Source organism: Melospiza melodia, chromosome 1 (assembly GCF_035770615.1).
Source record: "Melospiza melodia melodia isolate bMelMel2 chromosome 1, bMelMel2.pri, whole genome shotgun sequence".
NCBI classification, from domain to species: Eukaryota; Metazoa; Chordata; class Aves; order Passeriformes; family Passerellidae; genus Melospiza; species Melospiza melodia.
Genome location: NC_086194.1, coordinates 23,316,706 through 23,339,384, shown reverse-complemented (window position 1 = coordinate 23,339,384; position 22,679 = coordinate 23,316,706). Strand labels below are relative to the sequence as shown.

The 22,679-nt window shown below is 38.9% G+C and overlaps 1 protein-coding gene across 4 annotated transcripts in view; it reads right to left on the bottom strand.

Annotated features, from left to right (window-relative positions):
• CDK14 (cyclin dependent kinase 14) overlaps positions 1 to 22,679 on the bottom strand; it is a 350,786-nt gene that overhangs the window by 263,623 nt on the left and 64,484 nt on the right. For 2 of the 4 annotated variants that reach the window (XM_063151059.1, XM_063151053.1), the window contains exon 3: positions 2,198 to 2,443. In XM_063151059.1, coding sequence (XP_063007129.1) covers positions 2,198 to 2,443 — 246 coding nt within the window. Of the gene's footprint in view, positions 1 to 2,197; positions 2,444 to 18,302; positions 18,423 to 18,562; positions 18,699 to 22,679 lie in introns of those variants that run through there. The other 2 variants (XM_063151075.1, XM_063151067.1) reach the window with 2 other exon arrangements.

Here is a 22,679-nt window from a genome sequence, read left to right as displayed (position 1 = left end):
GGTATAACCTATACAAGAGAGAATTTCCAGAGAACCAAGTGTGAACTCAGTAAGGGAGAGTATGCAGCTGACTTGGAAGAAAAAGATGTAATGATCAGAAGAGTAAGTAGCAGGGGCATCTGCTAGACAACTATAAACTCTTTGTTAATTCAAAACCACAGAATGATACATTTCTGTGCCTAACCACACGGGTACCACTCAATAAAATGTGCATCAGGGCATCCACTGCCTGAAGCCATGTATTCAGGTTCTGGGAATAGGAATAAAGCATCTTGCTCTTGTCTCTGCCTTGGATGGCTGAACTCAGGTCTGCCAGGCAGGACCAGGTGTGACCTGATCAGCAGAGGGCAAACACCACTTTTTGCTGTGAACTGCTCTTTCCTTTTCATTGGCATGAACACTTTCATCATTCCACATGCTCTTCCTTGTGAGAAAAAGCAAGAAAAAAAAAACTAAATACTAACAATGCCTCCAAGCAAAAGGAGGAACTGAGTCCACCAAACAGAGCTATAAAAATCAGAGAGAATTACAGGAAGTTGAGAAATAAGAATTGCATTTCAAGAAATTCCTTTGCAGCCCCTGTATCCAGCAAGTCTGTGTGAGTCCCTGTGGACAAGGATTACCAAAAGCATATGTTTAGCTAGGGCTCTAAGCAGCAGCATATTAGTAGAGGAAGCATTAATGTCATTTACATAAGAAAACACCAGGATCATGGGAGATTGTACGGATGCAGTAGAGTGCCAGCCCTCTGGAAAAGAACAAGACACCAAAAGCACAGTTTCAAAAATATCTGCTTCAAAATTCTGGAAAAAAAACAGCTGAAACCATTCAATGTTAACAGGAGAATGTCAAAAACTTTAACAGAAATTAGTAATAGCTTCTAAGAGGAGCAGCAGAGATAAGGAGTAAGTTAATACCACTAAATACTTGAGATTGCCCCAAAAAATCATTTAAATTAATAGTTGTCCTGCCAAAAAATAATTAGGCATCACAAACAAGTGAACACAATGCAAATAGATTCTTCCATTCCTAATGATTGTAAAAGTTTTATAGTTAAGAATTCCCGGTCATGGACCCAGATGGAATACACTGGAGACATCTTTGGCAGCAGCTATATAATGCCAAGTGATGGTAAAAAAGCAAATTTGTTTTTGCTACAGATGGTTACATTTTAAAATGTAACCTTTTCTAAAAAGGACAGTCCCCTGGAGGGGTGACATCTTACCCGCTAAATCCACACGGGTTAAACACAGCTCATCTACAGAAAATTAATCTCCTGCCATTTCTGTCAGAAGTCTGACAAGCTTCAGTCAAACTTCTGTAGGGAGGACATAAGATGTCCAGAAGATAGAGCAAAACAAAGAAAAGAAAGAAAAGAAAAAGGAAGAGGCAATCAACCTTTTAAATTTTTTCCCACCGAATAAGATTTGAAGTGTTACATCCATTCTACTTAGATCTGTAGTTTTCAACTCAAAGGTCACATTATTATGGATTTTTCTTCCCAAAGCGTAACAGAAATAGTTTTTCAATAATTTTGAAGGTCTTTTGGGGGAAATCTGTTCTGGGCATTACTCATTAAAGACATGACATTTTATTTATCTAGTTTCTTTCAAGATACTTGAGAATAAAACTATTATGATGTGTTCCCAAACCCTTCTCTGTAATTTTTCTCTCTTCCCTCTCTCTCACAGAGTTTCTGACAGGGAAATGTTATTTTTACTACTTGATTTTAAAAAGAGAATTATAAAATGTAAACAAAATCCATCAAATCTGATCTGTTTCTCTAAAACTGAAATCTAAAAATCAAAAAGACAATTCATGTGGTTTCTTAAACTTCATGGGAAAGAATTCCTCTTAACAAATAAGCAATCCTCTGCCAAATTTGCTGCATAAACATTATAGCAGCTGTAATGACATACCAGGATAAGGAGAGGAAAATGCTTAGAAATCCTGTAAGACACCCTAAAAAACATCTGAAAGGAATTTCATAATCATATTCTTTTTCAAGATCTATTTTCTGATCCTATTTCACTTATAACACCACAAATATATATGGAAAAACACATTTAATAGCAGCTTTGACCTTTTTCTTTGTTGCTTCCATGTAAACAATCCCTTCTTAAGCAAGAAAACATTTATCTGGTGCCTCTAATTCCATCATTTGGCACATGCAGGGGTATCAGGACTGTGCACTTACAGAGCTGGGGCTGGAGTGCCGCCTGACTTTAGGCGATTCCTTCCCTGCAGATGAAGTTTTGAAGTTAATGCAGGCGTTGTTCTCTGAATGAACCCTCTTCACTTGATTAGTTGGCTTCTCAAATGGATCAAAACTACTCTGTGTCCTCTGTACCCGAACTTTTTTATCCTCAGGAATTGTATCCAGAGGTTTGATCACTGAATCCATTCCCTGGCAGTTCCGTGTAGACATCTTTGTGACACATATCTGAAAAGAAAAAACATCATTTGTTGACTCTAACAGGCTTAAAGTTGATATTATCCCATGCACTAGCCAGCATCAAAAAAGGCACTGAACTTTATAGGCATTCACTTTCTATTTCTATGCTAAAATAAAAAACAACACGTGCATTTTACATAGAGGACACCCACATCACAATAACAGCTATAAAAAGCCTATCTTTGTACAATGTACTGAAAGATCCTGGAAGAGGAAGGCCAAGGAGGGACATACATAAATTCATACATTTGTGTTTTCTTGTACAATGTGTTCTTGGCAGCAATGCCACTTCTCTCCCCAATCTAGCCACAGATATCCACAAGCAGTATTGATTCCCATTTGTTCAAAATTGGATGAGACTAAAGTAAAATAAATGATGGTAGTTTGTATGTGCACTGGCTGGTGCTGGCTTTCCAAAGATTCAATACTGGTATATTATGGTATTTTTAAATAATGCTTATACAGTGTTATTATTATTATCACCATATGTCTCAGAAAATCAAATCAGTAAATCAATTCCCAGGCACTGAAACGTGAGACTGCAGCCTAATGGCACACTAAAGCACAGAAGTTCAATTCTTTGTTACTGTGAAGTATGACTCTGCCAAGCTCCAAAGACTGCCACTTGCTGCTTGAGCCATCAAAATGTGCTATGGTTTGTTCAAAAGAACTAAATGAGCAGAACAGCACCTTTAGATGCTCCAGCCATGTACATTTCTGGTTTTCATTTCAATACATGACATTTTTTAAATTACACTGTTGGTGAGGGGTTGTGTTTGAGGCCTCAGTTTCTGTTTTCACCCATAAGAGACTTGACTTTTTACTTGGAAATCAAAGAAATACTTTCAGCTTTCAGGCTACAGAGAAAAGTTATGAAGTGTGATGCAAGCAGACCCAAGAGACTCCCTAAATTGTAAGACAATCGAAGTAATCTAAAATCTACTTTTTCCATTACATTTGCATATGTTTAAGGATAGACAGTGTTAATTTGCTGTCAATTGACCTGTTCATATAAAAACAATTTAATATTCCATATATTAACAATTTAATAATCTATTATTAATTTGTTTGAAAACTTGTTATACTAAAACAGTTAATATTAAAAAGAAAAAAGAAATTACCACTAAATCAGGATTTTCCTTCATCAAGCAAAGCATCTCCAAAAACATCTCAAATATTTCTTTCCCATTTTCCCAGAGGCATTTTGTGCCTTGAAATCCAACTTTCTCCAATTGTTTATAGAAATACTGGGTTACTATACCTTGTGGAGTTTGGCTTTTTGTTTTTAATGATCCATCGTAACACTAGATGAAAGATTTCTTTTCTACATTAAAAATTTAAAGTATGTTTCCTGCGCTGTGCCATCTGGCCAAATGATCATGTACCAGGTCAACTCTAATGAATGACATCACTACTGTCACAAACCAGGCATTACAAGGGTTTGCCTTTCTTCTCACTAAAGCAATTTCTCCAAGACTAAAACTTCACCAAGTTATAACTTCCTTGAGAGAAGGAAAAATCCCCTTCTTTCCAAATGATAATTCTTTTTTTGGGCTTAAATTAAGACAATTATGTAATTTTGGTCTGCTCCTTCAGAGAGAGAAAAGATAAACAGCTGCAGCACAAAGTTTTTAATTAGTCTTCTTGTAAAACTAATTGGTTTCTTTTCCTTAAAACAACTCTCATGCACTGACATGTATCCACATACTTCTCACTATCATCTCCATGTTCTTGCAATGCTTGCTACTAACAAAGACATTTTAAAATAATGTAAATTGGAATCACTGTTAATACAGCAGCTTCAGCAGCTTAATCATCATGGATGCAAATAAATCAGCAATCAGTAATCATTATTTCTCAGCATTTGAAACCCTCTGATCTAGAAAACAGGGGTAGGAGATATGGACAAAAGTTCCAAAGCAGTACTTCTCTTCCTTTCAGGTTAACAAGGCACCTGTAGCAGATTAAAATATTTGGAATACACAGCTATAAACATACTACAGATAATAATGCCATGAATGCTGCTTGTTTTCTTTTTCCACTGGAAAATCCCCACGTGTATGTCTGTCTTACTTTTGTCTTGGCTGGAAGCAGTAACAGTTTGGAATTAGATTTTGAAGGGAGGCACTTTAGCCTTCAGGCCACCTGACTGAATCTGGAGTAGGATAAAAATCCCCATCATCACCTTATAATAGTCACCTTCCAACTTGCAAATGACTACAACCAAGATGAGCACCAACCAGCTCCCCACTCAGAAGTCAAACACCTTGGTGGATGCACAGGCTGTCACCTGTGGAAGAGCCTCAGCACTGCAGACAAATGGCAAAGCAGAGGCTGCTCACCCTGCCCATCTGCAACTGCAGCACATCTCCTGCCAGAGCTGACAAGGGCTTGAATTCATCACTCCTCTCTCACCAATATCAATATTTCCTTGGCAGAAACAAAGCATTCTCTCCAAATGGCTGCTGTGCACTGCTGAAGCCAGCAAAGCTAAGCTCACGCTGCTGCTGCAGGGTACACGTTTCCAAGCTGTCTAACCTGCCTATAAAACACTGAAGAGAAACAATATTTAAGCATTTGTTTTATATTCTGCCATTGATAGGCCAGGTCCATTGACAAGCCAACTGCAGTCTGAGAATCTGTTTTGTAAAATCCAAAAGGACCAGCTCTAAAAGATCAGCACTGAGCACTGGCTGTAACCAGCTTAAAGACCCAAACTCATTGGTGGTGTCAGGTTTCCCTCCACCAGCAAGGTTAAGCTACCACAGTAGAGCAGATTTTGCCCCTGGCCAGCAGGAGTGCTGACCAGCTGCTCCTGTGCTCAAGCTAAGGGTACAACTTATTCTGTTGTACCCTTACAACTTATCATGCCAAAAAGCAACAATTTGCTAAGCAAAACGGAAACATAACTTATTTTGGAAATCTTCCTCTGCATTAAAATGATCATAGATTCCACCAGCTTGACCACATCACCTTTGTGAACATTATGGATTTGTTTGGTTTTTTTTATTCTAATTCAGCCTTTAAATATAATTTTCCTTTGTACAGCATAATTGCTGCTTATAAATTTTAACTTCTCAAAGGATATGTACAAATATTTAGCATCAGAAGGTGTTAGACTTGCAAACCAGTGTCTACCACCTGGTAGCTCCTTGCTGGTAGTCAGGAGAAGCCTAACACATCTTCTCATTTCCATAGTTCTTTTTGCATATGAGAATTAGGACCATTTTCCAGTTAAAGCGCAATATTTATCCTAAAGAACACTGGTTCATTTCCAGAATCTTTTGGATGCTCCTGGGTGATCCTCTGGGACAGTGAGACTTTCCCTCTAAGTACATTCTGTCACCTCTAAGACCAGACTTTTCTTTTCACTCCATTTTATTTGTTCTATCCCCAGAAGTCATATTTTCTTCAGATGGGCACTATTCTTTTAGTAACCCTTCTTTTACACACAGAACAACCCTAGTCACCTCAGTGAAGATCCAGAAAGTTATGGAAACTATCTCTTTTTCCAACACAGCCTCAAAACTGTAGCCTCAAAAAAGTACTGACCTCAAATGTATGTAGAGACAATACAAGTGACACCTTGTTTTGTCATATGTTTATAATTGTCAAAATGACAATTATGATTTATAAAATGTAATCAAGAAGAAGAAACTCAGTATGAATATACTGTGCATTTAAAGAAACCTCTGTCTAGCCAACTAGCATAAGTCATTAAGCAGTTTTAATTGTCATTTCTTTCAAACAAGTAATCATATAAGTAAACATTAAGGTACATCAATGCTTGAAGTGATTCTTTCCCCTTCAGGAGTTACTGCCATGATTTTGTGCTTCTCCCACCACAAACTACATTCAAGGCAAAATTTTCTGAGGGATAAACTCAGAACTTTTATTTCCAAAACTATTTGGCTTTTAAAAGTAGGGCAACGCAACCACACTTCTCTCTTTCAGATAAGGTATTTTTGCCAGTAGATTCCATAAATATGAGGAACAGAGGTATGGGATCCTCATTTATGCTTTACTACTTCTTTACAGGAAACAGGATTTTAAAATAAGCCAATCAACTTAATACACATAACAGCTATAAATTATTACACGTATAACAGGGAATACACAAAAATACTTGCATTGTGTATGGATTGCTCCATAATCAATAAATAAGAAAATATTACTATCCTTCCAAACCTTGTATCAGATATAAAAGGCTTGAGGAATTCACTGGACTATCAACACTTCCAGCCTAAGGCATGGTAGGTGGCCCTGGACATGAAAAATAAGGGAGGAAATAGCTGCTTTGCACCAAGGTTCCCACCTCACAGCAATCTCACTACCTCAGAGGACCACGATGAGAAATGGATGTTGGCAAAAACGGCAGGAGAGGGGCCAAGACAAGGAGCAGGTGATTAAAAAAAAAAAAAAAAGAAAAAACTAGACGGGAAAAAAGTAAGACAAAACAATGTGTAAAATGCATGTGTATGGTATTCACACCAGAAAATTTCATCTGTAGAACATTCATCCCCAAAGTCTCTGCTTTGACTCTAAGATAAAAATTCTGAAAAGGCCACACTACACTCCAATACCAGTCTCCTTTTAGGGAGATTTGCTTTTCTACACCAAAAACACAGTGGTCCTACAGAAAATAATTTCTTGTGTTTGAAGTTACTCTTTGGAAGAACACTTCCAAAGCAGCACTCAAACTGCCCGGGCACTCGGTATCTTGTAGGAAAAGATTTAATCCGGAAAATAACAATAACTATGCTACTCAGTAAGGCAACAGTATTAAGAGACTGGAGTTCCTGATCCCAAATCTGATTTCCAGATCTTGGAAAAGAGATTGCTGTCACCCCAGGTGTGCTCCAAGAGAAGCACCTCTCTATGAGCATCCTGCCCATTACAGTTTTCACATATGGATCCTTAATGTCAATACATAATTGTACTTCCCCAAGTTGTCCCACATTCTGCTGCCAAGCTATACACATTCTCCATACTCTAATTAGTGAAATAAAACTACTTTTAATATTTGCTCAATTATTTACTCAGTCACAACTGAAAAACATAAGGCAAAATGAGACATCATGATGAGACATTGGCCACTTAAAACCTACAGCACAAACAGCCACTTAGCAGCTACATGAAGAGCTCTCATCTACTTTTAAAAGGAGACACAAAAGGAAGATTTATCTAGAAAATCAGAATATTCATGTCAGTTTCAGTAATTACTTGAGCTATCGCAGATTCTGGCAATGCAAAGCAAAACAAAACGCGGCACCACAAAAGTTAGTGCAGCTTGATACTAAAAGTTATTTTAGTGTTCCTCAGTGGTTTTTTTATTTATTTAAGGTAAAAAGAACCGGAATATTCAAGAAAGATCTCCTCATGTTAGAGCCCAAAAACACACAACATAGTTTATACTTTGTAACTTAGTTGCGGATCAGGATGTGAAGACAATCTATGACAGACACCAACACGGACTGGATGTGCTCCCAGCTCCTCCTGCCAGGCTCCCAGTCAATTTGAGAAGATCAAGGCTGCTCTAGGATAAAGAGCCTTAGCCATCATTATGCCAGAATGGACCATGCACCATGGGGCTACAGCCTCCACCCTAACATGGTACTTACCATATCTCAAAACAATGTCAGCATTTAGCCAATTTTTTTCCCCCATAAAGAATACTGCTGAAGTTCAGAGACTAAAACCACAAGAAGAATAATTTTCCTCCATGCGTAAAGCCCTGTAATAAGCCCCATTAAATAAATAAAAATCACTATCATTATTCATGGAACCATTTCTAAATAAAGATGCCTCTTTGAATCACATTAAATCTCATTTAAAGCAGTACTCCTTTATCTGCATTTGGGATTAATGTGAAAATAATAAATGGTGTATCAGATGTGGTTATTGTGATACAGTTTCAATGCAAGATTCTTTCACTTCATCACTGTCACCAAAATTAAGAGGTCCCAAAGAAATACGATTCTTAAAGGTTGCTAGACTAATTTATTTACTGTTAAAGTCATATAGCATTGAAAGAGTGAGACTGATCAGTTAAACCGTGTAAGTAATTTATAGTCTTACAGTTCATGAATTTTAAAATAGTCATGAATGATCAGGAATTAATCACCTGTTTGGGTACTTAGTAAAATATAGCCTGTCCCATATCAGTGAAATTTATTCATATGAGTAGAGATATCCTCCGTAACAAGAATCCTACAACGAAGAACAACCAATTCTGGCAGAACAGGTCAGACATCCCACCACACAAAAGAAAAGAACTTTAAAATGCTTGTATAGTCTAAAGACACCCTGTTCCGGATCTCATCACATCTTTCAGGAATATGCATTATATCTGGGTTTTAATTCTTACATTTAACACTAAAATGCTTACTTTGGTCATCCAGTGGATACAGACTTACGTAAAGTTTTGTAAATTGCCAACCATCTACTATTTTCTATTGGTTATTGCCACTGTGTAAATCTGGGGGGGGAAGTGACTGGCTGGGTAAATACCACAGTAGACATCCAAAGCTGCTACTGAAAAATCTGAAGGAAATATCTGAATTCCACCCATTTGCACCATTCCAGATGATGTAGTATGAATGGACCAGACACAGGGAAACGCAAGATCAAGCATGTGGCAAGAAAATCAAGAATTAAAATTACTAAATAATGTGAGGTAAGGAAGTCACTCAGCCTCTCCACAATTCCATTTTTCTGTTCACAACAGTGATCCCTATCACAAGCAGAAACTGGGAGTGCTAATTACGTCTGCAAAGCACTTGGGCTTTGTAAAGTGAAAAGTTATGAAGATATAGATTATAATTTGTAGTGCCAAAACCTACTGGAAGTAGTGCAACAATCTCATTATTACAGACAATAAGCCTTAGCAGTTGCATTTAGCTGAGAGACGTTAAAAAAAATGGTTAGGTGACTACTGGTTCAACAGCTGAATTGCTTAGAAAGTTAGTCTGCCATTAATTCTCACTGGAAAAATCCTATCTGGATACAAGTTTTTATTACCATTTATAAGCATGTTATTTTCTACCATGCTTTGGTACCATGGCAATTGAGAACACAAGTCATCTGCAGATTTTGGCATCCCTGGAATTTGACATTTGCTACTTATAAAACACAGTTTGGGAATGTTCTGGAGTATTATAAGCAGCTTTGTTCAAAATAAAAATGCATCTATCTGCAGATTCATTCTCTTTGCAGAACAAAGCAATAGGGAGGCGCTTTCTCCTTTCAAACAAAAGACTTGCCTGCTTCTCCTCAGTCCATCTGGTAGCACTCTCCATCCTCCCCAGGAGAGGGTCAGCAAATGACTGCTGCACCCACAAGCAGAAACATGCACAGGTTGAGAAGAGAGCTCAGTGTGTGAGAACTCTACAATACAGGAAAAGATCCATGAAGAGCAAGAGATGAGATAAGGGAGCGGATAAAATTGTGAAAGGGGAAGTAGAGCATGTAATGCTGCACGACATCACCAGCCAGCTCATACCAGAGCTACCAGTGCAATCAGGCTCACACTTGAGAGAGGTCCTTGAACACACTCACCCCTCCCTGTAATCACCTACACCAGCCCTTTGGTTTGAACGTTTGATGGGCACAGCTAAAAGAAGCTGAAAGAGAACTTGAGTAAGAGAGGGGAAAAAAAATAGGGAGGTGGTAGAAAGGAAGATGCAAGGAAAAAATGGTTGTAGAATAAGACACTTTTCCTCTCCTGATGGCCTCTCTCTGCATCCCAGAACTATAATTCATATTCTTGGGTAATATTTATTTAACCTTAATTGGCTACAGAGAGTGCTAGCAATGAGCTAGCAAATGCAACTGAAAACAGAGCTCAGAGACTGGAAATGGTATCTGGGGATATGGTATGCTCCTTGCTGTACCTTCCACAAACTTACTCATACACCTCCCACAGCCCATCTCAAAGGCACTCGCCCAAAATGGCCGTTTTATTTACAAAGTCAAAGCTGATGTTAAACCAACTGTCATTGTCATATGGAAGAAGGCGAATATAAAAAGGTCACTGAAGTGCCAGATGGGAGAATTTTTGAACTAAAAGCTCTGACATTAATTCTCTGTGTTTGTCTGAAAGACTGAACTCAATGAGCTGATTAAATGTCTGTGCTGAATTGCCAAGTGAGAGAAAAGTCACTCTCACAGAAAAACCAACTGATCAGACCTGGGGTAGGAATCCCAGTTGCATAAAAATCTGAAAACATTTTTACCTGCATCAAGAAAAATAACATTTATCTAGAAGTTAAAACTGGTTACACAATTCTTTCCTTTCACCACCAACACACCAAGAGCTGCAATATAGAACATATTTATTCCGCTAACTTGACATCTAAATATCAGTATAATTTCTGAAGCAAACACAATCCTGAAATTAGGAATTATTGAAAATTATTTTAGGTGTCCTCAACATGGTAAGGAGAACCTCAGCATTTTTAATTTTTTTTCTGTTCATAGCACAGCCTAGCTTCAGAAAAGTGAGTTTCTAATCCATCAAAGTTGATGTTCCTCTCCTTGCAGAGAAAAAAGGTCCAGTTTTCAAGAGAGTCTGGATTAGACCTAAATAGATTTTAGGTCTATAAAAGCCTACATATGTCCTCAAAGCAAAACTCTGTTCTGTGACAAGAGACGTCAGGAGGAGTCACCTAAGGACAGGGTCTCAGATAAAGGTCACACCAAAGTCCTGACAGCCTCTAACGCTCATGAAAAGAGACAGAAACTCAACAGAGCTGATTTAAAGGGGCATTTTGCTCTATTTCTGTACTGATGCCCCAAAATACAGTAACTGTGTTAGCAATAAAACCTGGCAAATAAATTCTTCCTTTTACTTGCACAGTGTTCACATTTGTCACACCGGTGTGTAACACAATGTGCCATGAAAGCCTTTCCTGAAATTGCAACCAGGCTGCTGCTGCTTCCATTAACCTGGGTCCAGACTTGCTGTATCCAGAAGTAGGAGGGTCACTCCTCCAAAAAACCAAACAGGAGGGCACAGTTGAGGATCAGCAGGGATATCACTGTGGCAGAGGCAGCTTCCAGTGCCAGGCACGAGCCAAGGATGCCTTGGTAACCAGAACGGCGGTGGAGAAAGTGTCTGAACATAAACACTCCCGAGAAATTGTGACAGGTGGTTCTTATACTCTTTTACTTAGTTACCCACTTGTATCTGTTGTCTATCCTCCTCTGTAACCATATGAACAGGATTTAAAAATAAAGATTAAAAAAAATATTTTCAATCCATTTTCCATATCAGCCTCCTGCTCCAACAGATGGTTACATGTGCTAGTGCTAGTTTATACAGTTTTCTTTCCATAAGTGCATTATTAGTGGTTTTGTGAGAATAGTATATTATGTCTCTGAGTTTACAGGTTTATAATTTTATTCTATCCTCCAAAACTCCCCCGATCATGAAGTTATCAAAGGCATATCCATAAATGCAATAAAGTCTTCCCACTGCCAAGTTCAAGTGTGAGAAATCTTGAGAGACTTGACAACAAAATGCCTATTCTTGCTAGATTCTGAGGCTGTCAGTAAGGTTTTTAAGAAAACAAATTGTAAACAACTCCATGCCTTGAAAATAGGTTCTACCCAGTTCCTTTAGGCTGCTTTGCCTATCCCTAGCAAGCCTCTTGATTCTTTCACAATTATCGTCAAGTACGTCAGACTGAAACAAAAAAAAAATTGTCCTTGTACAAGCAGGGACTGCAACAAAAACACTGCTGGGGGTGAGATCTGGTCATGTACCTGACATTCTGTGACTCAAGCCCAGCTACTCAGACCTTGCACATAGGTCTTCACATAGATGCTGAAGATCACTTTTTAAATTAAAATATGAAGGGGATAGGTAATGTAATCATCTTTGTGAAATACACACATTTGCAGGTGGAAAGTTTTTTTGCAGTTATCTTTTGTCTGCAGTTAACTTTTATCTTCATTGCAATGAAGCAGCATGCATGTTGCATGTTCATTAACAAATCAATGCTACTCTCACATTAGCTTCAGCAGATATTTTAAAAGTACTTTGCAAGAAATAATTCAAAACTAGAATGGTAAATTAGTTTGGCACTTTTTCCTTCAGAACATTTCCTTCATTAAAAAAAGTCTACATGCTTCATTCCTTTCCCTGTTTTCTTCATTTTTCTTCCTTTCTTTTCCTTTTTAACTATCTTCAGCAAAAGCCAGACGATCTAGGTAATTGGAGTTGCTTGCTTCATTCTGCTAATGCATTTCAAAGTTTCATTTTAGCACCAAGAAAGAAATCTCTGCTGCTTTTACTTGCTTCATCCCTGAGGTCAAAAACCCTACGGGTTGAGAAATGCAGCCTCCAAGGCAGATGAATGTCACAAGGAAAGATCAGCTCTCTGAGCAATTCTAGATCTATTCCTCTACATATTATCTTCCAAACCACTGCATTTGACAAAGTATCCTCTATCAAATCAGTATAAAGGTAGAGGCAGAAAAAGAGCTTCAAGTTTGTCATTATTCTCTTGTGCAAGGAATCTTCAGAGATCTGAATAACCTACATTCCAATTCAGTCTCCCTGAAATCTTACTAACAGCCATCCATGACCTTTCTGCCATTGCTTTCTTTCATGGAAGTTTGAGAGTTCAGACAAGGATGAGAAAACCCAGTTTCACAAATAATTAAATGAAAAGTCCTCATATGTTTTTGGATTTCATATATACCTGACTTCTTTTTTTTAACTTGTTCTTTCTGGTTTTTTCCCCTCAGACAAATGACCTGATTACAGAATTCTATAAAACTTGAATGAAAAGTCTCAAAGGAATTTTCTAGCAGCTACCACAGGTTTGCCAGACTTGCAGCACCACAATAACTTTCAAAGCAAAAGGGTGTAAGGGGGCATAATGAAACTTGCTTCTCAGTGCATAATGTGTTACACTGGAAAACATGCCATATCCTACAATTCAGAATTTAGTCAGGAGCATAATTGAAAATTATAGCCTATTAAGTTACTCAAAATATGAAGAACACTCTAGTATATCTTTTCTTGCCAAGATGCATAAAACTTAAAATGGAGAGGTTGCAAGCTTATACTGAGAAGAGCTCATCATAAGAAGGTTTTATAATGAGAATTCTATGAACAGCATAGAGATAATGCTTATTTTTAAAAAAAAAAACCCTATGTATTTCAACAGAGAAATGAATACCACTGCTGCTTCTTTGATGTATTCAAGCCAAAACACATGCTACAGTAGATTTATGACTGTGCTCAAATGAATCTTAAAGAATAAGCTGTAACAGTACAAAGCAGCCAAGCCCTCTGAAGTTGGTGGCAATTTGCACCTCCAAAGCTGTGAGTTCATCATTAATCACTTTCAACAAGCAACAAATTTTGAGAATCAAATTGGTCAAAAATCACATCACTAGAACAACATGTAAGAAGTCCTCCAGCCTTACAGTCCATTAAGTTTTCATGACAAAACTGAGTGTGATTGTAGATATCTTGCATAACTTACCCTGCATAGCTGCCTACTAATAGTATGATCACATTTTGTAATTACATAATTTTATGTATCTGGACTACTTTGCCAAACACAGAAAATTTCTTGCCAACTTGAAAGTCAGGGGGCTGGTTCCACCACTTTCCTAGGCAGCAGCAAAACCAACCACTCCATCATTAAACTGTAGAACTTTTCAAGACAACATTAAAATAAAACTTCTATAGCCAATATTTAACTACAGAACCAATTTGTTCATTAAAACCCTCACTATTTACAGGGAAGTCTGGGCAAACTTATTTTACACATACCCTCTAATGTTTTAAATATATCTTCTGTGTACTTACACAAAGATTTAATAAAATGGAGAAGGACATATTCAAACGCTCTAAGCCTGTAGACTGAAAAGCATCAGAAATTAATTAAGTGAAGCTAAGCTTTCACAATATATAAATAGACATTATGCCTTTTCCTAGTGGTTTTACTTCCCCACTGCTCACTTGGCAACATTTGGTATTTTCCTCTTCAGGTAAGTTTTATACAATTTAATATTAAATTACAAACATCAACACAGCAAAACTGAAATATAACTGACATAAATTCTATTCAATTTCCTGGATAGAATGATACAGACTGTATCAAAAGCTTGCTGATATGATATTTGTTATTAGCTTAGATTATTTTGCATTTATATAACATCTAGTTTAAGTCTATCAAGTTATTTTTCAATCAGAAGCTGCAACAGAACCAGTAAGCAGGATGAGATGGCAAGTTCAGCTCTAGAATGATTGTATACAAATTCCAACAATAAATCCTACAAATATTTGCAAAATAAAAGAAAAATCTCACACTTTTCACATTATTTCTGATTAGCACACCAAAACTAACAGACAAAACTGCACATTTCCATGACCTCTGCAGGCCAGTCCAGAACTGATATAGCAACTCCAGAGAAGTCCATCCACCCAGGAATATGATAAGCAAAAGAGCAAGATCACCAGCAATGGAGAGAAAGCCCAGAGGTTACCTTTACAAAGGCAAAATTATGTGTTTATGGGGTTGATAATACAAAATCACCCCCCTGAATTCAACGTTCAGTACTATATTAAATTACTCTTTCACTACTCGCTTTCTCCTGAACTGCTAAATCCAGAAATATGTGTAGGTTTATATTAGGGAGTGGAATTAAATATATCAGTGAAAAATATGCCACACATCAAAGAGATGCAATATAATCAACGATTCTGACAATATACAAAACATTTATGTCAAAAGCAAAAAGCAGCCACAGAAAGGCGTTCACTGAACCACACCAAAACACAGAAGTCACCATGTGGGTGGAAGGAGCACTTAGGGACTGATGGAGTTGCTATTGGGAGAACTTGTCCTGACATTAACATTATAATAACAGTATTAAGAAAAATAAAGTCCTTAAAGGTCAGATTCTTAACATGATCAGTACACTCCTTCCTAACCTGGTAGCAGAAAAAAAATATTCTGGAAGCCAGGATGGAGCTAAGAGAACTCAAGTTCAGAAAATAGTAATTAACCTCTTCTTCCCAGACTAAAAACACCAGCTAGTTTTTTCTTTAGTTCAGAAACAGGTTTTGGAGAACTGATATTGCACAGGCTCTCTGTTGCTTCAGGTAATATTTGCTAGGATACTCCTATTCATTTCAACAGGGATTGTAACCTGTAATTATCATTGTAGCAATACATGAAACACTTAGGAACATTTTAAGGCTAGTATTATCAAACCAAATTTACAAACCATGCCCAGCAGTCCCTGACAGCTGAGTACTTTTGCTTTTCTGGGACTTCAAAGGGAAATAACCCCAAGAGAGCTGTCTGGATCTGCTCAGCAGTTCCTGTGACCTTTAAGGGGCACATCTGCACTCACATCTATACCTAAGCTGCTGAACACGACAGCCCAAATTCTCACTTGCCCCAGGCTGAGTACTCACACACACTCTCACCCCAGCAAACTCCTGCTGACCCCAAAGACCCACCCAGGGCAGCTACTGAAATCTGCAGGGGCAAACACCCAGTGGAAGAAGTTCAAAGATTTCCCTTCAAAAACAAAATAATCCCTCACCTCTTCCCTCCAGAGCGGGAGTCCAGCAGAGCTGCCCTGTGGGACCAGCCAGGCACCCTTCTCTTCAGCCCAGTCACAGCCCCTCCATGGCTCTGCCCATGCTCTCGCTGTGGGGGCTCCGGGAGAAAACAGAACTGCCTGCCTGAGACAGACAGAGCTCCTGCTCAGACATCAAACCTCCAAACAGCCCACCAATGCTAACAGTGCCAGGGGAAAATGTCAAAACCTGTCAGAGCAGATTGGGTTTTAGAGATTTTAGGTAGTGGTTTTGTTTAAGATTTATACAGCAAAATAACAAAAATAAAGGGAAAAAAATGATAGGTTACCATTTTTGCTACAGGACATCAATGGCTGGCCAACCTTGCACTTAGATGAGATCTTGATGATATTTTGCCTGCTCAGCTACAACTCCTTGAATTTCTTTCTTCCTAGAGTCAGGGTCACTAAGGAGTCTATGGCAAACACTCACTCCTCAGGTAATCCCTTATTTCCTGCTGTAACAGACCCCAGCCTCACTACAAAACTGATTCACACAAGGTTCTTTATACTCACAGAGAACTTGGCAGTAACTGCTTATTAAACTATGTATTTCTTCCCTTTCCCATCTGTGTTCTTAAGTTTTGGCCACATTTTGCACATTTTAAGTTTTCCAGCTAGTTAATTTGGGATTTCTGTTTTACTAAGTATTATCACCAGGAATATTATTTATCAATAAAATATGTCTGAAATGTTATTCTTAAGCTCAGAAAACCAAAACACGAGAATCCAGAGACAGTAGTAACTCAGCTAACAGAGATTATGACTTCAGGCTTGGGGAGAAGAAACACTTGAAGAATGATGAAAGCAACAAATTTCACATATATAAGTATATGAAAAGATAATGCTAAGAGAAAAACACAAGTTAAAATTTGCTATTAAAAAATCCTTCATGCCTGGACTTCCATTCATTGTACAATATGTGGGCAAACACAAGTGGTTGGATTACTCCTGTGCATTAAACAATGGTTTGCAATTTATTAATAGACAGAACAACACAAGCAAAGGAAAGCTTCCAATATCATAAAAGAATAATACAACTAACTCTTTCAATGGAAACATTATGGGTAATTCTACAACAACAACAGCAAAAGGCATCTCTACTTTCTGAGAAAAAACTGTGTATATTAAGGTTGTATATATGTGAACTGACCACCTCACATCACTTACATCAGAGTATATACAGCATTTTTGAAGAAGGAACTCCAGCAAAATAATAATGAAAGCCTCATAAAATAATTGATGTTGGACTGAATCTTTACCCCTTAATCATATTCTGTGACAAAGAAGAAGAAGAACCCTTTAATGGGCAAGTAGAGAAAAAGAAAACATGAATCCCTGTCAAACTAGTTATTTGATCCCACACTGATATACAGCTGATCTCTTCTTGGAGTATAATTCACATGCTGCATAAAGATAAGCATTCTCCTCTAAAAAAAAAAGCCCCTTTGCTTTTGTCCTTAACTAGTAAAAGCAAAAACCATCTCTCATCACTCTACTGTTACCACCAGAGTTCATTTCCTTTAAATAGTAGGACATATGGTGAAATACTATTTTTTTGTTTAGCTCCAAAGGATTTCTGTTGAGAGTTAGTTTTCTATGGCTTGATCTACAACTGAAACACACTATCTAACAGTTAAGTCATCAGAAATAATTCTAATAATTCCATACTATGGCCACATTTTAATCTTTCTGTCTTGTACTAATGGTAACTGCTGCTCTTTTCTTCCTCTCTTTCCCTGAACATGCGGCTGCTCCAAGCTTTCATATGTTGAAATATTCCTCTAAGATCCAAACCACTGTCAACACACTCCTACATAAGAATTCACAAATGACTACCTAAAAAGACCACCTCACATTTTGTTATATTAAATAAAGACAGCGTGCAAGAGGAATAAAATCATTACAGAGGCTAACAAGGCAAAAAAAATATTCTGACATCCATGAAATAGTATGTTTCTATAAAGGATCATTTTAATTTTATCTTCTGCCACCCAGCAAATCTGTAACTGTTACAGACATTTATTCAGATATAGCAAGATGCACAGACTTGTTAGCAGAGATGAGAAAGTGGCTGATCACGTCCTTCACTCACTCATCCCAGAGGGCGTTCAGCCAAGCATGTATCGGAAAAAATTGCCCATACTATCCTCTTAATACAATTATAAATAAGGCTGCCAGAGAGAGAGATACAAAGCTGTACCGAGAAAAGCACGGCTTTTAAGCCTTCCCCTACCTTTTCCCTGGTATTTACAAACCGCAGGCAGTACTGCTGGGGAATCTCACCAGGGTGGCTGCCGAGAGGTCTCATGTGGCGTTCCCAGCTTCCCACCGCCTCCCTCTGCCTGGATGTTAAGCAATCCCGAGAAAACCCACCCTGACATGCACAGAATGAATCCTGCTCAAGTTGGAAGCATGTGATAGCTAGGCTTCAGGTTGAAACAGGAAACCCCAGCACCCAATTAATCCCAGAGATTTAAACAAGCCCCATTTTACCGTTTTGCTGTTGCCCAGATCAGGTCAGATTCACCTGCAACTCTTTGGCATCCCTCTAGCAATGTTAGTGTTTGCAGTCAGGCCGGGCTCATTCAGCAACTGAATTCACAACATCTTTCTGCACTAGCAAGCTGAAATGGTACGGCTGTACTACAGCTAAGAAAGGGGGAAATCTAAAGCAGCAAACAAAGAAATCCCTCAAGACAGGGTAATCCCAGTGGAGTAGAATATAAAAGGTACAGATAAGCACCGAGGGTACAATATTTCTCTGTCTAAATTTCATCAGCAATACTATGCTCTTTCTAAAAAGATTTTTTTTTTTAAATATATGATGGACTTGCCTGTAGAGTTCCCAGAAAGGCAGAGTATCCAGGCTCTGCAGCAGCATTGCAGCCAAAGTAACCATGCATATGCTATCTAGGCAATTTACAGCAGTCTTTTTGAAAAGATATTGATTTACAGTGTAGCACTGCCTCAACCCAACACAGAACTGCAGCCAAAATAGCTAATGGTGATTTCAGAGGAATTAAGGGGAAAAACTCAACATTCAATAAAAGGATGAAACTAATAATTCTCAATTCAATTCTGTCCCAGCCCTGAAAGATATCAGCAAGTTCTAGAGTGACAAAATGACATTATAGAAATAATCTATGGGCCCCTGGAAACAAGCACTATGAATACCACTATCCACTTTTACATAAACAATAAATATTAAAAAGTATTTAAAATTTATTGAGTCAAAATAGGAACACTCAAGTTACTTTCAGCATTTTAAGGATGAAACCTACTATTTAATTTATGAATGCACAAAATACACAAAGCTGTGAGTAAGCAATAGACACTTACTCCGTGCTGGGAATCCACTACTCAGCCCAAGAAAGCTTGAGTGTGGCAGGAGGGAAAAGGGGGCAGCAGTAGCAAACCCTGGCAAACCCTGAGAGAGAGCTTCTCCAAAAAGGAGGCAGTGCATCTTCTCCATCTCCTACTCCTACAGCAACCCCTGCTGGCCTGTGCTTCAGATGGCTCCTGGCTCCCCAGAAATCTCCTGGGGTTGGGGGAGCACTGGGCAGACTGTACTAGGATAGAGAACAGTAATGTGTGCATCAGTGAAACCTTCAGGAGGAGATGAACGCAGCTCAGCTGAGATGGCATCTTCAACATCCTGAGATAGTTTTCATTTCTATGTAATTATGAGCTACAATGAACTAGCAGGCAAAACACAGCCCTGGCTCACACCCCGGGCTCCAGCGACCCTCATCACAGAACCATTGGAAATGGGCTCCCCTGTAGAGCTCCACTTTGAAGAAAGCAGTGTGCGCTGAAACTCAACTCATTAGAGTTTGAGCACCATAGTCACCAAGCCTTACACATGTTGACTTACTTGCTCTCACCTGAACCTAGCATCAGTGGCTCCAGCAACATATAGAACTGAATGCCATTAGCAAATTCTAAAGGATGATTCCAAACTTATGTAGTAGTTGTTATCTTTTCCCCTCCTTTTCCCAACCTTAGTCACAGGGGCCTCTCCGGACTTCTCAGTTTGCCAGTTTGGTTTCTAACCAGATTGGCAGCTTCAGATCTCCTGAAAAAATAGGACTTCCACTCTCTTGAACAAAATTTTCTTCTCCTCTCTCTCAAGTGTGAGGCCCAGAAGAAAACATGAAGAACTTCCAGCTGAAATTATGAGAAAATACTTTCACAATGTTTACAATTCTTGACCTTATTCTGTCAACAATAAATTTGTCTGAGGTTGAGGGAGAACAGGACAGAAGGATGCTCAGGAGAAAGAAAAAAAAAAGATAGTGAGTAAGCACCAGCAAAGACCAATATGTGCCAAAAGGCAGGCACCATGTTAAGGGAAAAGGGGCAGACAGCCATGGAAAGAGGAAACACAGGCAAAAAAGACAAGCCAGAAAAACAGGGAACTGCATTCCAGAGGCAAAGAAGGTATTGGGCCAAGGGAGAGTGAAAGCAAGTCAAACATCCTACAAAGTTATAGAATCACAGAATATGCTGAGTTAGAAAGGACCCACCAGGATCAATGAAGTCCAACTCCTAGCCCTGCACAGGACCATCCCCAAGGATCACACCATGTGTCTAAGAGTGTTGTCCAAACACTTCTTGAACTCTGTCAGGCTGGTGCTGTGGCCACTTCCCTGGGGAGCTGTTCCAGTGCCCAGCCACCCTCTGGGTGAAGAACCTTTTCCTAATATCGAACCAAAACCTCTCTCACACACCTTAATACCCTTCTTTTGGGTCCTGTCACTGGTCACCACAGAGAAAAGATCAGCACCTTCTGCTTCCTTTTTTGAGGAAGTTCTAGACTGCAGTGAGGTCTCCCCTCAGTCTCTTCTTCAGGCTCAACAGACCAAGTGACCTCAGCCACTCCACATACGGCTTCCCCCTAGATGGCTGTCCACCATCTCTGCAGTCCTCCTTCGAACATTCTCTAGGACCTTTCTATCCTTATTGTGGCACCCAGAACTGCCCCAGCACTGGAGGTGAGGCTGCCCCAGTGCAGAGGGACAATCCCTCCCTTGCCAGTTGGCGATGCTGGGCCTGATGCCCCCAGGACACTGGGCCCTCCTGCCTGCCAGGGCACTGATCATTCACATTCAACTCACCACTGACCAGGACCCCCATGTCCCTTCCTGCAGGGCTGCTTTCCAGTCATCCTCCAGTCTGTCCATACTTGATTGAGCCACTCCAGATGCAAAACCTAGCACTCACCCTTGTTAAACTTCATACAGCTGATTATTGCCAAGGGGTCTTACTTTCTCTAAATCTCTCTCTGCAGGGGCTTTCTGCAGTGAGATAAAACTCACACAAACTTCCCACAACTAAAAGTCAATTATTTTTACTGTATTGAAAAAAATGAAAAAAAGATCTATTTATTTTATTAAAGCCCTTCTTGTTGGCTTTGTCTTTGACCTTCCTCAAAAGATTCAATTCAAGGTGACCTTTGTCTTTTGTAAGTGCATGCTTGGAAGATACATCTGTATTCCTTCCCCATTACTTGTTCTCAGTTCTACCTTCTACTTAATTCCTTTTCACATTTGACTCTTGTTAGGAAGTCTTTGTTCACCCATGCAGGCTTCCCAGCATTTTTGCTCGACTTCCTACTATTGTTATCCCACTCCTCCTCCTCTGCTAGCCCCATCCCTTGCCCCAGTCCCAACACCATTTGCAGATTGTGGTTGAACATAACTTAGCTCAAGCACAAATATGTGCTCTGCTGCCCATGGTACCACAGAGAGGGTTGGGGAATCTGACAAAGGATATCTAGAATTAAGAACGGAGTTGATGGAACACACCAAGACCCCATATAGCATGGGTCAGGGTTTCTTCCAAGGGGTGGGAGAGTAACTAATCTAAAAAAAACTTCAATACAACAACTAAAAATAAAGTCAGATAACTATGGAGTTCAATTTAGATTTTAAAACTCTCCCTGGAAGCCAGCTGCAAGTACAAGTTTCACATTATCAGTACTTTAAGTCCTGCCAACAGTTTCATCCCAGGGCAGACCGCAAAATGCTATGTGGCACTTGGGAGCAGTTCTTCACCTATAAGGAGGTATCTTTGGAGCTTTTCAAGATAATAGCAAATTGCCACTCTTAAACCAGAGAAATTACACAATGTCACAGCTCTGATGGTTAATTAACTAAAAATGCAAGCCATCATTCAGTAATATGGCATAGCAAAAAAATGCCAGTAGTTACTTCTGTTCTGTGTGATCATACTACAGACTAGTAAAATGAACTTGAAAGTAATGTCCCATTTCCATTAGTCTGCACTGAGCCATCTGAGAGGATGGGAGACAGGAAGCAAGGGAGAAAGGCAGATAATACTTCCCTCCTCTTCAAGGAGTAATAACCAAATGCAGTAACGTGTAAAAGTTTCATACATCCATATGAGCTCTTTTTCTCTTCATAGAAGAAAAGGCACAGCTAAGGAGAGCCACTGCTTCTCAATACAATCCTTTCCATTTTGACAACTGCAGACTCAATATAGAAGGAAAAAATGAACACTTCTGAAAATTTATTCACTTGTGAGAGTCATTTAGACATCTACCCAGCCACTTCACAAGCCACTGATAATTTTTCATTAAGAAATTATT